This window comes from Trachurus trachurus (assembly GCF_905171665.1).
Source record: "Trachurus trachurus genome assembly, chromosome: 13".
Classification (NCBI taxonomy): Eukaryota; Metazoa; Chordata; class Actinopteri; order Carangiformes; family Carangidae; genus Trachurus; species Trachurus trachurus.
In genome coordinates, this window is record NC_139892.1 from 23419597 (window position 1) to 23435834 (window position 16238).

A 16238-nucleotide genomic window follows, 5' to 3' on the forward strand; every position below is an offset into this window, starting at 1 on the left:
ATTCTCCACAAGTCTTACTTTATCAGTATGTGTTGTACAACCTATTGTAGTCTTTGAAGGAGATGAACAATGAATAACATCTTAACGGAATAACGCACAGTTTTGCAGATTATAATATATTTTATTTTCCATCCGATTTTGTGTATATTCCAAAAATTATTTTGTCTTAAATCAATTTTTAGAGAATCTTCAACTTTTAGATAATCTAGCCGCAACAAAATTTAATTTCATCATAGCCCCTTTGTCCAGTCTGTTTAGCCTGATGAAAATATTGCTTGCACTGTTGAATACACATCCTAAAACAATGAATATGCCAAGGGTCTCAGAATAGACTACACAGTGAGCTGTACAAAAACATTGTGAAATCACTAGTGCACCTGCAAGTCAAATAAAGGGGCTAATTTAACCCGAGTTCTTTCACGTTCGTTAGTTTCCGTGAGACGCATACGTTTATTCGTCACGATGTCGTTGTCGGAGAAACCCGCCCCCTTTCTCTTTGGAGAAGACAGTCGGCCATTTTAGGCTCATCAGTCGTCATTTCACATCGCTACAGTAGGACGGAGAACGTCAGGACTCAATTTCATCATATTTCTATTCCAACTGTAGTGGAGAATTGCCTACTATGAACTGAAACTTCCTAAAATCAAAACAAGTAGATCCTAGTGAAGTGACGCATAAGCCAGTAGATTCCAGTGTCGAGTTGTAATTTTTTGCACCTCAATGTAGCTAGAGGAAAATGGCTGTGGAAAGCATGACTGTCCATCCAAACTCCCCAACTACCAACCACGAACACAACAGTCTCCTGACTGACGAAAGGTCGAGTAATTCTACAATCATATTTAAATGAAATTATTTATTTGTCCTCTGCTGTGACACAAAAAGCCGGGGGTTTCTTTTTCTTTTTTTTTCTGTCAGAGGGATTAAACTCGCCTTTTCTGGAAAACGAGTACAGAGGTAAAGAACGCCATGTTTACACGACAACGCCAACTGGGAGGCCAAATAGCACCTGGGACAACCTTTTATTCCCCGTTTCTTTTTTTCCTCATTACGTTATCACAATCAACGTTCAATCGACTCGAAGGAAAAAGACGAGGTCGAAACAGCTGATCAATTATACTTTTCACCGCCATACTCGCCAAATCAACGGTTATAAAGCAACGGTTAATTACGTTCCCATCTCTAACAGCCGTTTACGCACTAATTAATTAACGTTGATTCAGTCGTGTGTGTGTGTGTGGTGACAGTTAATGTGTTGTCATAGGAGCAGCAAATTAAAGCGATTGTCTTTTTTGCTAACTACGGGCCTCTTCCAGGCTAACCTAGCCACATTAGCACGTTAGCTCACAATGCTACCAACGAATGCAGTAGTTGGCAAGAGAGCGGGCGGCTAAGCTAACGGCTAACTGTTTTTGTGAATGGTAATTTGCTACTCTTTGCGTTTCCGCTCGTTGCGTCGTTAAATCGTAAATATCGTATAGGCCTACTAGCATTTTAAAAATCAGTAACGTTATGGTTAATCAAATCGGCAATCATATCATGCTCGTTTTGAGTCTATTCGCTGATTTGGCATAAACGTGAAGTGACTTGTCGCTCTGTAAAGTCTACGCAGTTTTAAATTGAGCACGAGTCACTGCCTTTTTTTTTTTTTTACCTAAATAAAATATTTTTAAGTAATGTTTTTCCCCAAAACCCTTTGACCTTTGGGGTTTCTTCTCCCCAGGTCTTGAATGTTGACTTTTAAAATCACTGATTGTGAAATGTCCAGACAAATCTAAGTTATTGCCTGTTAATTTACTGAAGCTAACCTCCTAAACGCGTATGTCCTAATGTTTATCATGTCTTATATTTGTCTAACATCACTTTTATTCACAGTCGTGCCCACACTGACCCGTCCCAAACATCCACAAAAGTCCCCCCAAAAATGTGTAAAACGTCTGCAAAGCATCCCTGTGTTTCAAGTCAAACACAAAGTTCCCTTTTACCACAGTCACCAGTTGGCACGTTTTCTGTGTGTTACCCAGTTGGCCCCATTTCCAAGTCCCACAAATCCCACTAGTGTCCCCGAAAGGCTAGGGAAAAAAACAAAAAACAAACTTTGAATGGTTTTGAGTGCAAAATGTGAAGAAAACCTGTCACAGTAAGTATTCCCCATTTTAATCATGGCCCTTTGCTTATAGAAGTAAGTTGTAGACTCATCCACTGAGCTAACAATGTACCATAATGCATGGTAAATCCTTTGATTCAGTCATCCTTAACAGATGAGTATAATCTTGTGCTCTGTTGAACTTTGGGAACTTTTCACAGATGTCTGCTGGTATGGTGTGTTCAGAGCTTTCACAGTTTGGTTTTTGAATGGATTTAGATTGAAACTTGTATACTGTAGTTGACATTGACGAGAGGCACTGCACAGCAGGACTTTACTTACCTCACAGTGGCATATTGTTCCTTGTGTAGGGTCTACTCAATAGCTCATTAATAGCAGCTCTTCTGCTCTGTTGACCCAACATTGGTGTTGCAAGATGTCTGTTGACCTAAGTTTCCACTGACCACCTAATTTCACAGCTGAGCATAGATAATACTGGAGGGGATGCATTTATCTACATTTTAACCTTTTCTCCAAACTAGCACATTGTTGGCAGCAGTTTTGGTGTGTATCTTGATTGGCCAGAGGGGCCATCAGCTTCTGCCCATAGTGAGTCCCAGCCACTCCCCATTGACAACAACCTGATTCCATAATGCAGCCAAATCCCTGGGCTATAGTAGACACTATGGCAGGAGTGTTTTCTCTGTGCTGGCTCTGGCAGGTTTTGAACAGGCCAGCTTCAGATCACATGCCAATAGTGAGGTAGAGGAGTGACTTGGCTGTTGAGGTGATAGTCCAGAGTTTGTGGTGTTTGGATTGAAATTCAGCAGCTGGTGCAGAGCAAAGAATCTGTCCAGACTTTGGCAAGTACTCGAGGGAGGGAGATACAAAGAAAAAAAAAAAAGCTGACAAACGGTTTTGTCTTAAAATTATTTTGAGGAAAATTGCGCTGGGGTAGCTGGTTTTCAATACTGAAGTTTTATATTGTGTAATTAGTGTATAACACTATGTAGTATATCTGTATTAATACCTTTGGAGATACTCTGCATTGAATGACATCCCATGGGTTTTGGACTTCATTGTGGCTCTAGTACTAAAACAAAATCACTTCAGTATGAAGACAAATGTTGTTTTTTCTTGGTTGTGTTCTGCAATAATCAGCAAATAACAGCAACTGGCTCATGCACTAACTGTTAACTAAATTATCTGGGTTAACTAATGCAGTACTTTAACATTTAGCAGGTTTCTGATAATCTCAGTCTACATTGTGGTTTCAGGGAAAAAGTGAATACACTCATATGTTGACTTTTACAGCGTTTGTATTTTTGACAAGTTGTGTCAGTTTAAATATTTGTGATATCAAATAGGTTCGTGGCTAGTGTTTGCTGGAAGCTTTGTGTGTGTGTAGCTGTGGTGATGGTTTTTGCTTTGCTGCTCAGCATTGTGTCAGTGACACACAGATGAAGCACAGATTGTTAAGGCAGATTCTCGTGCTTTCCTCAGAGGAAGCTTGAACGCTGAGGATGTGGTGCGGTGCAGTGTACTCAAACGGTGCAGCTGACATTTTGTGTGAAAGCGGGTCGACTGTACCAGCCATCTGCGTTGTCTCAGCTCACTGTGTGTGCTCCGTGGGACAAAAACAGTTGTAGAGTTATTAAATATTATAAAGCATGTGTCCTGTTGATGAATTGTGTTCACACCTCCCTGGCCTCAGGCCTTGTTCCCTTCCCAGCCTGTTGCAGTCTGTGCTTGTCAGCCTGCTGTGGGCGTGGGCCTTTGTGGGACAGCCAGGACCTTGTCACTCAAATGGGGAGTGATTAATACTTTGTCTCTTCATGGTAGATTTGACCCCTGCTCTAGTCTGTGCACTATATCGTACAGTGTCCTTGCTAATGAGAATGACAGACTGAACAATGGCCAGTCTGGCCCTGGAAAGAATATCTCTGCTCAGTAGCTGGTTGTGGTCTAGGTCTTGGTGACTGAAAGCGAAGGAAACAGTGCGTTTTAATAATTATCCCAGGAATTTGTCACTTTTTTTTACTCTTAAATTCAGAAACTTGGATTAACTATATCTAGAATAATTTCCTAAACTGCATATGTTACCTTCTTAATGTCTACAGTAAACTGTAGGCTTTTTAAAGCTTTTTAACAAGAAAATCAGAACTCCAGAAATGGTCAAAAATATAAACCAATTTTTTGCATGTAGTAGTTTTGCAGTGGCATGTGAACATAATTGTGTGTATTGACTAGCCAGCGGTGTAGGCTAGACTGGAGCTACACTATAACCAGTGGAGTTTGTGTAAACACTGAGTGAGTAGCCTACTCCTGAACATAAAATCAGCAGAAGTGACAAAAACAAAGTGCTTTTCAGTCATACTTAAAGGGATAGTAGCATTTTTTTTTAAAAAGTGGGGTTGTATGATCTACAAATAGCCCCTAAGTACTTTAATTGAAGTAGAAGACTCTCTGCACTCCTCCCGTTAGCAACGCCAGCCCATAGCCCTGCCCAGAGATTTACAACATACATTGTTGTGAATGGACCCAAAGAAACGGCCTATTTTCGCGGAAAAACGCAGTTTTTATTTGGACCTAACCAACTCACGTATCCCTCCGGCCAGGGGGTTAGCGCCCGCCGATCAGAGGTGGTTAGCTCCAAATAAAAACTGCGTTTTTCCTGCACTTTGAGGGGCTGGAAAAAATTATATTATAGCGAATAATGGAACAGTGTTTTTTTTTTTTTCAGGTAAAACCTCTTTTAGGCCACGAAAATAGGACGTTTCTTTGTGTCCATTCACAACAATGTATGTTGTAAATCTCTGGGCAGGGCTATGGGCTGGGGTTGCTAATGGGAGGAGAGTCTTCTTCTGCAATTAAAGTACTTAGCCCCTAAGTACTTTAATTGCAGAAGAAGACTCTCTACATTTGTAGATCATACAACCCCACTTTTAAAAAATGCTACTATCCCTTTAACATTTTATTACAGGCTCCCCTCTGGGTTACATGATGATTGTCAGTTTTGGTGATGACTTGCCTCACAGTTGGTGGTTTATAAGTGGATGTGTGTAGGTGATGCATATAAAGAATTGCTGCCTGTTTCTTTAATCTGTAATATAAACAGTCATCAGTAAGAAACACAGGGACATTATACACCTGGCAGAAATGTGACACACACAATATGTCTCTTCCTTCTGTACCCCTATGACACAAATCACACCAACAGTCGCTCTGACACCTGTATGACAGAAAACAACGGGAAAGGCAATTTTATTTGTATAGCCCGTTTTTACAAACAGTTGCAACAACAGCTCGCTATCAGCAGTTCCAAGTGGGTCAAAGGCCTCCCATTTTATTAATCACATATCAATATTAATCTATGTTATTTCCCAGTGCTGTATATACAGAAGGTCGCGTTGCAGCTTGAATTATATCTCAGAAACCCTGTTTTTTACAACTTGACCGAGCCTCTGTACTCTGTTTTCCCTCTCGTATAAATGTGAATATTGAAAACAAACAAAACAAACCACTAAGTATTGATTTCATGTTTTCCATTGTTTTAAAATGATCCATAAATGATTTTTGAATATTTCACCTTAAACTTTTGGATGTGGCTGGGGGGGTGAGGCCACAACAGTTAGGAATATGAGATATATAACGTGCCTCTATGTGCATTGTGACGATACACAGGCCAGAGGATGGAGAGCTGGAAGAGGGCGAACTGGAAGATGATGGGGGAGAAATTGAAGAAAAGGAGGTGGGTGGAGGTGCGTCTGCAGCGGGAGGCGGCGGAGACGGGGGCGAAGACGCAGGCGGAGGAGGTGAGGCAGGCGAAGGGGCCGCGGAGAGGCCCCAGCGAAGTAAGGAGCGCCACGCCAGCAGTGAAACCGACGACGAGAGGCATCGTCGCAAGAGGAAGAGGAAGAAAGAGAGGGAGCGAGAAAGGGAGAAGAGGAGGGCCAAGAAGAAACGCAAATCCAAACACAAAGTGAGAACTGGAAAGACCCCGCACACACAGCTCTCTGCATCCCTCTATCTTTATCCAACATGTTGAATATGGGTCTTACGTCTCCTTCTCTTTGTGTCACTCTCTCACAGCGTCATGCATCGTCTGATGACGAGCACTCTGACTTCAGTGATGAGTCGGACTACAGTCCCAGCGAGAAGAGGAAGTATAGAGAGTACAGTCCTCAGTACCCGCCTCCTGTAAGTTGAAATGTCGACATAATAATCTCAATCAACTTTCAAGTACTTTCAGTTCTCTTGATTTATCAATATTCAAAATGTCATTTTTGTGGAACGTGAAATCACCTCATGTGTTACTGTTTACTCATCTCTAGTCTCATGGAGGCTACGGAGGCCCAAAGAAGGGCGGCTACATGAAGATGGACAAGCAGAGCTATGGAGGCTACGATGACTACGAGGAGGACAACTATGAAGGAGAGGAAGAGGAGGAGATGGTGGATGAAGACTACGACGACTTCACCAAGGAGCTCAACCAGTACCGCAAGGCCAAGGAGGGAGGAGGAGGTCGCGGTGGCCGAGGTGTGTACATGGCAGTTTGATTTAGAGCTGTTGAAACTGAAATTCAGACTTTCATGCTGCATGTTTACCCTGCTGTGGAGGACGGAGGATAAAATGTCTAAACTAGGATACACCAGACAACAGAGTGACATAAGGCCAGGCTGTGGAAAAGTCCTTTGTTGTTCTGTGAGCTGTATTAAAATATAAAGTTATTCATACTTTGATAGTATTAATTATTGTATAAATGTGTAATACTGTGATCTTTTAGGTAAGTTGTGCCTCCAAGTGACAAAAACTCAGTGGATAGTAGCGTATTCCTCACCCTTCAGTTGCTTTGTAGCGGTGACGCAGTTTCATTTGCACAGTTGTAGTCAGACAATGGAGCCTATGTGCCAAAACTGTCTTATCAATCCAAATTGTGTAGATAAGTCAGTGAACATCTCTCATGCCTTAGTGGCTCCCTCTGTTTCTCTCTGTGTCTCTGCAGGGGGCAAAGGTCGTATGAAAAGCATGAGAGGCCGAGGAGGAATGAGGGGAGGAAGGAGGGGTAGAGGAGGCAGAGGAAGAGGAGGAGGAGGAGGAGGAGGACGAGGTGGAGGTGGAGGTGGAGGTGGAGGTGGAGGAAAGATGGGAGGAGGCGACAACGACGATGGAGACGGATATGGAGATGAAATGGAGGTGAGGTTCAGCGCTCAAAGCGAAGCCTGTTGTCTGTTTGCTTTGGTCGAAATCCAGGCAACGAGTTTTCATCCTGTTTGATTTGCTGTGTTTTGTGTGTTTCCACAGTGGTTGAGATATATTTCACATGGCAGTATTCCAATGCACAAATACCAACACTAACAAATCGAACCTGTTGGTGGTCTTCATAGCAAAAGTGATTATTTTACCCAGAATATACTAATCACATAGTTTATTGTTTTCAATTTTCCATTTTATTGATAATTAGCTTCTCTACTTGGTCAAACAGCCATTGAGTGGACTAATGTTCTGGTCAGACCATCCTTTCACATACCGTAGGTCTCCAGTGAACACTTATGATCAGATCTCACTTCCCTCGTCTATATGCAAATAAACAGGTGTGTGTTGTTATTTTTAGAGAGATGAGAGGTTGAGCAAATCATCGCTCTGCTAACAACTCTACAGTAAAATCAGGTTTTATCCGTTTGAAATATCAAAATATTTCCAGATCATTATGAAACTTTTGAGACTAATAAGACTGTGACAGAGGACGTCATTCAATGTGGCTAGGACACACTGCTAAAAAAAAAAAAAAAAAGACAACTAGCCTGTGCCTCTTGGGTGCCGACCACTTGTGATGACATGTTAACACCAGATCTGAACAAGTGACACTCACTAATGACACATGTTTAATCAGTCCTTACAGTACGGAGAGGATGACTACGACAATATGGGGGATGATGACTATGATGACTACTCAAAAGAACTCAATCAGTATAAGAAGTGCAAAGACAGAGGCAGAGGTGAGTTCAGCTCCAGGTTTGGAGAAATGCAAGTATGTGCTATGATCCACAGGAGAAACCATGACAACCATGTGTGCCTTCATGTCACCTGTATTGCTAATTGAATGTACACTCACTGCCTTTACTCTCTGTCCCAGGAGGTAAAGGTGGCCGCGGGCGAGGCAGAGGTAAAGGAGGGCGGGGTATGATCAGAGGAGGAAAGGGTCGAAACAGAGGGAGAGGAAGAGGTGACATGGGACATGATGATGACAACAACGGAGACATGGACAATGGGGTGAGGCTTTTCTTTTGATTAGATCAGTCCAGAGAGTCCTGATGCTGAGTCTGAAACGAAATCTGATAATCCATAGTAGATCAATAAAAATGTGTGTGTTGGTTTGTGTTTGTGTGTTTCAGGATGGAGGTGATGGACATGGACCAGGACCAGGACTAGGGAGGAGGAATATGAATGAGAAGCACCAGGATAAGAAAGGAAAGGCTATTTGCAAGTATTACATCGAGGGAAGATGCACCTGGGTAAGAGAAGATGAATGTCAGATTTTTTTTTAGCTTAAAATATCGTTGTTGACCTGGTTACAGTTCAGACCTTGGAAGGGCATGTGTTGTGATTTTTAAAGCTTTCATGCTACAAATTTCATAATAAATTTGTAGTTTTTCATACTTTAAAATGTGTTTGGGGCTGATTCCTTAAAAATGCCGAATGTTGAAGTTGTTTGTAGCAAAGATGTAGTCAGCTGGACCTCAGGAACTAGTCTGGTCTAATAGAGTGGCATTTGAAACTTAGTACACTGTTCAAAAAGACTGATAATACTACATTTAATACCAGGCAACAAAGCCTAGTAACAGCACAGATCTCTTCAGGCTGGTCTTCGACACACACACATCTCACTATGATCTTGTTTCACCACCAGGGGGACCACTGCAACTTCAGCCATGATATTGAGCTGCCGAAGAAGAAGGAGCTGTGCAAATTCTACATAACTGGCTTCTGTGCCCGGGCCGACCACTGTCCCTACATGCATGATATCCTTTACTACTTAGTGAGAGAAATCAAGTGAAAATGGTTTGATTCTGAATAGATGTAATGAAAAAGTAAAGCAAATGACAGATGTTAGCAGTATGTAGTTACATGAACATTGAACTACCTAAAAAATGAGAGTTGTGCATGAATCTTTCTGTGAGTGTTTCCCCTTAACTCCAGTGTTACGTGAATTCCCCTGTAAGCTGTTCCACACAACAGGCAACTGTGTGAATGGTGACGAGTGTATGTTCTCACATGAATCCCTCAACGACGACACTCAGGAGCTGCTCAACAAGGTAGGGTGCAGCTTTTGTTTTGCTTTGAAGTTGTTTGTGTGTTCATAAACAGAAACTTGTCATGGATGCTTTTATAAAAACCTTTCAGACACTTAGCAGTGGAGATGTTGTGACTCTGTTTTCCAGATGTTGGCAGAGGATGCAGAAGCTGGAGCTGAGGATGAGAAGGAGGTGGAGGAGCTGAAGAAGCAGGGGATCAATCCTCTTCCCAAACCCCCTCCCGGAGTCGGCCTCCTCCCCACGCCTCCTCGGCCTGTTCCTGTAGACCCCAACGCGGGGGCTGGAGACTTTTGTGGACCTGTGCCAGGGGACTTCGGGGGTCTTCCAGGACCCAACCAGGGGCCCATTCCCAATAAAGGACCGCCAGGACCAGTTCCTGTTCCTGGGCCCAATCCTTGTGCTGGTCCCCCTGTTCATGGCCCAGATGGAAGTCCTTACCAAGGCATGCCCCCAAATCCTAACTGCCCACCTCCCCACATGGGGCCCCCACCTCCTTGTCCTGCAGGGGGAGGCGGCGGTGGGAAGAAAATCCCCTCATTGTTTGAGATTAAAGTTCAGCCAACAGGACAGCTGGCTCAGAAACTCGCTGTCAGGTAAGAGGTCAGAAAATAGAAGTGAAGAGTAAAAGAGGATCCTTTTATGTTTATGTAGCTGGCGATCGGATTTAGTCGGGAGGTCAAATGAAACCCAAGTTTACGCAAGTGTAATAATAGAGCACAAAACAGAATTAGTAGTTTTTGTATTGTGATAACACTTTCCTCCCAGAGACCCACTCTAAACACTTTGTTATAATTGTATTCAACTAGATTGGTGTGGATTGAGTTCATTTTCTGATATAGACAAACCAGATGTTAGATCAAACAACAGCAGAGACAAAGACCTCATCACTCTAACTTACTGTGCATTCACAACAAAAGCTTCAAAAACGCCAGAAGTCATTCATTTTCAATGAGAGTCGGCGGCCTGAGCAACCAAAGTGGCAACTGCCGTCAGCCGTGCTTCCAAAGTGTCACCAGACGAGAAGTTGAGTCTCGGTTAACTTTATGATAATTAGCTATGATGCGGTTCGGCAGCAACCAGTCAGAATAGAGGCTGTCCTTCAGCTCCTTTAAATGACCAGTGCGATCGAACTCTGATGTCAGTTACGTGAAGAGCGACCAAAGCGGCTAAAAATATTTTGCCGCTTTGGACGCTGTGTTGTCTGAAGCGCATCCTCTGGCAACTTTGCCTCTTTGGAAGCTTTTGGTGTGAACGCACAGAGTAAAAAAAAAAACAAGCGTAACCACCTGATTCACTGCTCTTCGTCTTCTTTTAGAAGCCAGGCCCCCAGCACCGGCCAGGGCCAGGCCACAGCACCCGGACCTCAAGGCGCCCCTGGAGCCACCCCTCCCCGCTTTCCTGCCCCTCCAGGCATGATGTCCCCTGACATGCAGAACATGGGTCCCAATGTCGGGCCGCCAAATATGGGCCCAGGCGGACCACCTATGATGGGAGGGTTTGCATCGGGCGATGGCCCCCCGCATGGAGGCCCCATGCCCCCAGGTCCTAATCAGGGTGGAGGGAACTTCTTCAATAACTTCTTCAATCAGCAGGAGGGGATGAACATGGAGGGAGTGGTACAAGAAGGTGAGAGAGTCAAACCGACTTTGAGCTGATGGTTGTAAACTTTCTGTCTTTGTGCTAATGAGGACCCTCACTGTTCCCTCTCAGGTGACAACTATCAGGGTTTTACTGGCATGGACGAGAGAGGAGGAGCAGGGAAGTTTGGTAATCAGTCAGGCGGTCAAGACGGCTCTGCCAACGGAGCGTCGGCCAATCAGGGTGGAATCTCTGTTCCTGACTTCCTGCCTCCAGCCCAGCGCGTCCTGTTCATGAGGATCCAACAGAAGCAGCAGGAGGAAGAGGAAAGAGCGCGCAGGATGGCTGAGGGAGGAGCAGAGAAGACCAGAGACACTGAAGGTGAGTCGTTGTCCTCATTTACCGTCACAACTGCCCTTTTTCATAGATAGTAGCTATTGTAGGTGTAGCTACAGAGCAGTTATGATTATTAAGTTATGACTATTGTTTATTTAATTGTGTAGTTCACAGTTGTGCAGAAGTAACTGTCAATAAAAGGAGCTGTGATTGTTTAAATTTTTTTAAAGGGGCCTCTAGCAAAATTAAACTTTCACAGTTACAATTACTGTGTCTTTTAAAAGTTTGTTGATACCGTTCAAGTGTTTAACACTTTGCCACCTTCCCAACAGTCGAGACAAATCAAACATGGTGTTTCCTTTCTACTCCAGGTGATTCAGGGAACTGGTACTCCAGTGAGGATGAAGATGGAGGAGGCAGCGTGACCTCAATTTTAAAGACACTCCGTCAGCAGACGCAGGCTCCCCAGAAGTCTGACGGGCCGCCCAGTGACCCTCGCCTGCTCAAGTCCTCCCCCGCCAACCCTCCGCCTCGCCCGGCAGACCCACGCTTGGCTCGTGACCCGCGCCTGGCACGTGCTTCAGAGTCTTCCCAAATCTCTGACTCCACCCACTCCATGCCAGCTCCATCCGCCGGACCGCCCGCAGACCCCAGGTTAGCCCGACTAGCCGCCGCCGCCTCGGCCGGATCCGCCTCCCACTCGCCCCCCGCTGCTAAAGCAGAGCCTCCTCTGGTCTACAAGCCCCCGCCGCTCACGACCCCGGCAGCGGAGGAGGAGGAGACGGAGCGGGTTCTGCGGGACAAGCCCGTACCAATTCCCCTGGACCCGCTCATGGGCATGGCTCTGAAAGACCCTCGCTCTCAGCTGCAGCAGTTCAGCCACATCAAGAAGGATATTCTCCTCCACATGCCGGCCTTCTCCAAAACCATCACCTGGTCTCCTGAAGACCTCCTCCCTCTTCCTCTGCCCAAGCAGGACTTCCTGCCGCTCCCCCCAGGCATCCCCCCCGTGTCCACTCTAGACCCCCGTCTGTCCCGCACTCAGCAGCCGCACCACCCCACGCTCCCTCTCTCTCAGCCTCCTCCTGTTCAGTCTCCCCCCACCCTGGACCAGCCGGCTCCCTCCTCCTCCGCTGCCGCCTCCTCCTCCTCCTCCTCCTCCTCCTCCTCCTCCCTCCCGGACTTTGAGCTTCTGTCTCGTATCTTGAAAACTGTCAACTCCAGCCCATCCCAGACCCCCTCCCCTCCTCTGCTGCCCACCCCTGCCGCCCCTATCACACTGTTGGGTCCGCCTCCCGCCATGCCTCCCGCACCATCAGAAAAGCCCGCTGACCCCCGTATGGCCCGTAAAGCCCCCACAGACCCCCGTCTCCAGCCGCAGAAGTCGGCGCTGAAGCAGCCATCGGAAGCAGCGCCTCCCCCCGTCCCGTCTACATCTCCAGCGCCAACATCTGGCTCCCCGCCCCCTACCATCGCCCCCTACGACCCAAGGTTGCTCTCCTCAGGCGGGACAGGGCGCGGTGTCGGCGCCGGAGCACCAGGGGGAGCCAGCGTGCTGAGCAGCATCAGTCTGTATGACCCTCGGACTAATAAACCAGGCAGCCCTGGGAACAACTCCCCCAACTCAGCCAGCACAGAGTCCAAACCCAGTGAGCCCCCGACGACTAAACCCAAGTCCAAGGAGCCCCTTTTTGTTCGGAAGTCAGCGCTGGACCAACCGGAGCCGGAGAAAACCGGAGAGCAAGGGACAGATCGATACAACAGCTACAACAGGCCCCGGCCCAAACCTGCACCCTCGCCTAACTCCGCGGCCCAGGGAGGGTCCGCTGCAGCTGGTGCAGCCGCAGCCGGAGGTCAGGGCGCTCCCGGAGCCGCCGCAGACCAGGGGCCGGCAGGCGTCCACAACCTGCCGGTGTCCACACTATTTGGCGTAGTGAAACAGGCAAACAAGCCGGGCGGGACAAGTAGTCCCTTTGGTGGAAACAGCCCGGCGCAGCCCGAGCAGGCGACCACGGAGCAAGACAACGCCTCATTGAAGGACGTTTTCAAAGGCTTTGACCCCACAGCCTCACCCTTCTGTCAGTGACCCCTCACGTCGGCCGTCAGCTTGTTTTAACATTTTTCGAACACCAAGCAGATGGGGTAAAAAAGGAGAGAGAGAAGCGCACTGAGGCGTCTGCCCCCAAGACTGGTTAACATAAACTTTGTGAACAAACTGATGCAACGCAACACGTTTTATGCACACACAGACGTCTTCACGGCAGTGTTGCAGATTCAGATTCTATAAAAAAGACTCTTGGGTTATGGGAAGGGTTTAAAACTAAATCTCTAAATTTCTATTTTAAACAAAGTTATTGATGTATAAATAAATATATTCTCATCATCTCAGTGTTTAGTGAGAACAGTTATTCAGACAGCAGCAAAAACACGTGTGTTGTCACCTCGTTTCATAATTGTTTGCATTTCAGAACCTCTGCTCTGTGGTTTTTGTTTTGTTTTATTTTAGATCTTCTCTATGAACTGTTTGATGTGCTCGTCTATATTTCTGGACAGTTAAAAGTTGGCAGTGCTCTCAGCCACAGATGGACGGATTAGGTTATGTTTATTTCTCAACCCTTCACAAAGATATTGCCTATTAGTGGTATTTTTTTGTGATTAAAACAGCACTGAGGCAACTCCATTAGCACTGTTTCCCATCAGAACCACATTTCCCTCTGTGTCACTGTCTCTCCATCAACTTTTTGTTTGTTCCTTTCAGAAACTGTTGGGTTTTGTCTAACAAAGGCTTACATTTTGTCCTTGAGCCATCGCGTCGCATTTTCTGCAGAAACGCTTGCAAATACCTACAGTTACTAAATCTATATTCAGCTTGATTTTGTTTTTAGTATTTATTTTTCTACTTGTTTGCACTGTCAGTTTGTGACCTCTGTGTTAATACGAAGCTCCTCTGGCTGTTCATACACGGTTTCATATCAGGTCTTTAGCTCTTACTCAAGGCAGGTCGCTTCACAGCAGGTGACCTGTGACCTCCAGAACTGCCTCTCTGCACCACTACACCACTGCTGATCCTTTTTACCCCTCACCCCAGTTCTCCCTCAAGTGTTCTTGTCACTAAAAGAAGAAAATGTTTTCTAATGACATTTTGTTTCATCAGTCTGTGAAATAACCACCTCTTAAGCTTTAAGGTATCAGACATTTGCTGCTCAGAGTCAGATTACTAAAAACATCAGCATGTCCCTCTCCGGTGGCACATTTGAGCTGGCTGATTGTTAGCCACAGCATCAGTGGTGTTGCAGAGATATTTAACAAGTTTGTATTTTTTCCCTCTCTCTCTCTGCTGAAAAGGTTTCATTCAATGTGTAATTGGACAGCCTTGGTCAGCATTTATCTTTTTGTTGTTGTTGTTGTTGTTGTTGCTGTGATTCACTTATTCAGAATAGTGCAGGATGGAACAAAGTCGTAGAGGACGTAGCTGCAGATGTCTGAGGATGGCAAAAAAACAATGAACAGCCTTTGGCTCCAGTGGTTGGTGGCAGTGTGACAATCAAAGTAGACTTGTACCTAAAATTCAGTTAATGCATGAATGGTGCATTGATGTGTGCAGGAGCTCCCTCTACTGTCAGCCTGAGCTCGGTGTAGGGAGAACATGACTTGTGTTAAAAAGACGTTCAACACAAACTGAATATGTTTTCTCTCAGTAGAGGAAGACCACACTTCATGGTAGAAAAATTCACAGGATGAGTGTTGAAATCCTCTTTCCACATCATCCCCGACTCGTTTCTACCTTTACACCGCAAACAGTTTTGGAGAGACATGAGCACGGCGTCTGAAGCGCAGGGTGAGGGTGAAGTACTTGTTCCCGTTTGACCTGATGATGAGCCAGAGATTTTATCCACAGGCTTGTTTTGAAGATCTTTAAATGTGGGGTCACTGTGGTGGAGCTGATTCCAGAAGGTTAAGATGACCGTCTTTATGTATAAATGTTGATCATTTTAATTTATTTTTTTATACTCGGGGTAAATATACTTCCTCACTTGTCATTTTTGAACTGAATCGTTTTATATGTCAGGACTATGAAAGTACCACTCACCTCAGTGGGATGCAGGCAACCTGTAACAGTGTGAAGGGGAGAAAGGCTTATTTTTTTATTTGGTTCCGTGTAAAAAGACTCAAACTAACAAAATATTCACTATTGGCTCCCTCCTGCCAGGCCGTCAGTCCACCTGACAGGAGGCTGAGTGTCAGCTATAGCAAGTGTGAAAGTTATTGTTTATTTGTTCCTTTTATGACTTTGTTATTTTGTAAATTTGTTTTATGTTTTTTTTCTCTTTCTCTTTCTCTTTCTCTTGCTATGTAAATTTGACCAGTATCCCGTCTTTGGAGGAGTGGAGTTTTCTAACTGTACACTGTAGGTGAGATTGTTGAAGTATTTAAATAAAGTTGATACATGATCAATTAGTTATAACTGGTTTAAGTCTCTCTTTTTTTTTCTTCTTTTTTTTTTTTTTACCTTTAGGTGATTCATTTGACCAGTTCATATGTCCCATGGTTATGAATCCTAAATGAATAAACATTTCTTTTCCTCAAGCTAAACATTGCATTTCTGCCCTCACAGCAGTGAGCATCTAATATAAGAAGAGCAGAGTTTTCTGCGGTGAAACTTTAAATTACAATCGTTTGTCAAAGTGTGGCTGTGAATCCGTACAGTGTGTTCACAGCTGGAACAATAATGTCTCTGGTCACAGCAGGCAAAAATAAAATCTCTTTTGTGAGTTTTTCTTCCCTTATCATCAGTGGGATTGTGTAGTGCTCATTTTCCTGTGTTTCCTGAAGACACCTCTTGCAAAGTAACAACAAATGCTTATTTTAAGCTACTTATAGAAGCAGACGGGTGGGGTGCAGAGAATCAGGGCTATTCAGTCCTG

General features: G+C 45.0%; 1 protein-coding gene across 1 annotated transcript; it reads left to right on the forward strand.

Annotated features, from left to right (window-relative positions):
• Window positions 1–522: 522 nt before the first annotated feature.
• Window positions 523–15764, forward strand: zc3h4 (zinc finger CCCH-type containing 4). The gene is made up of 14 exons (XM_083984747.1): window positions 523–816; window positions 5768–6065; window positions 6176–6283; window positions 6418–6622; window positions 7089–7279; window positions 7977–8082; window positions 8220–8356; window positions 8479–8598; window positions 8994–9105; window positions 9290–9399; window positions 9526–9992; window positions 10715–11025; window positions 11110–11358; window positions 11685–15764. The coding sequence occupies exons 1-14, from the start codon at window positions 737–739 to the stop codon at window positions 13397–13399; spliced, it is 4209 nt and encodes a 1402-aa protein (XP_083840873.1). The 5' UTR covers window positions 523–736; the 3' UTR covers window positions 13400–15764.
• Window positions 15765–16238: the final 474 nt, after the last annotated feature.

What these genes read in the sequence shown, in the direction of transcription:
- zc3h4 (XM_083984747.1), top strand. Translation starts at nt 737, where the DNA reads ATGGCTGTGGAAAGCATGACTGTCCATCCAAACTCCCCAACTACCAAC. An exon ending in AACGCAAATCCAAACACAAA is followed by an intron (nt 6,066 to 6,175) that starts GTGAGAACTGGA and finishes ACTCTCTCACAG; the next exon opens with CGTCATGCATCGTCTGATGA. An exon ending in GGAGGGAGTGGTACAAGAAG is followed by an intron (nt 11,026 to 11,109) that starts GTGAGAGAGTCA and finishes GTTCCCTCTCAG; the next exon opens with GTGACAACTATCAGGGTTTT.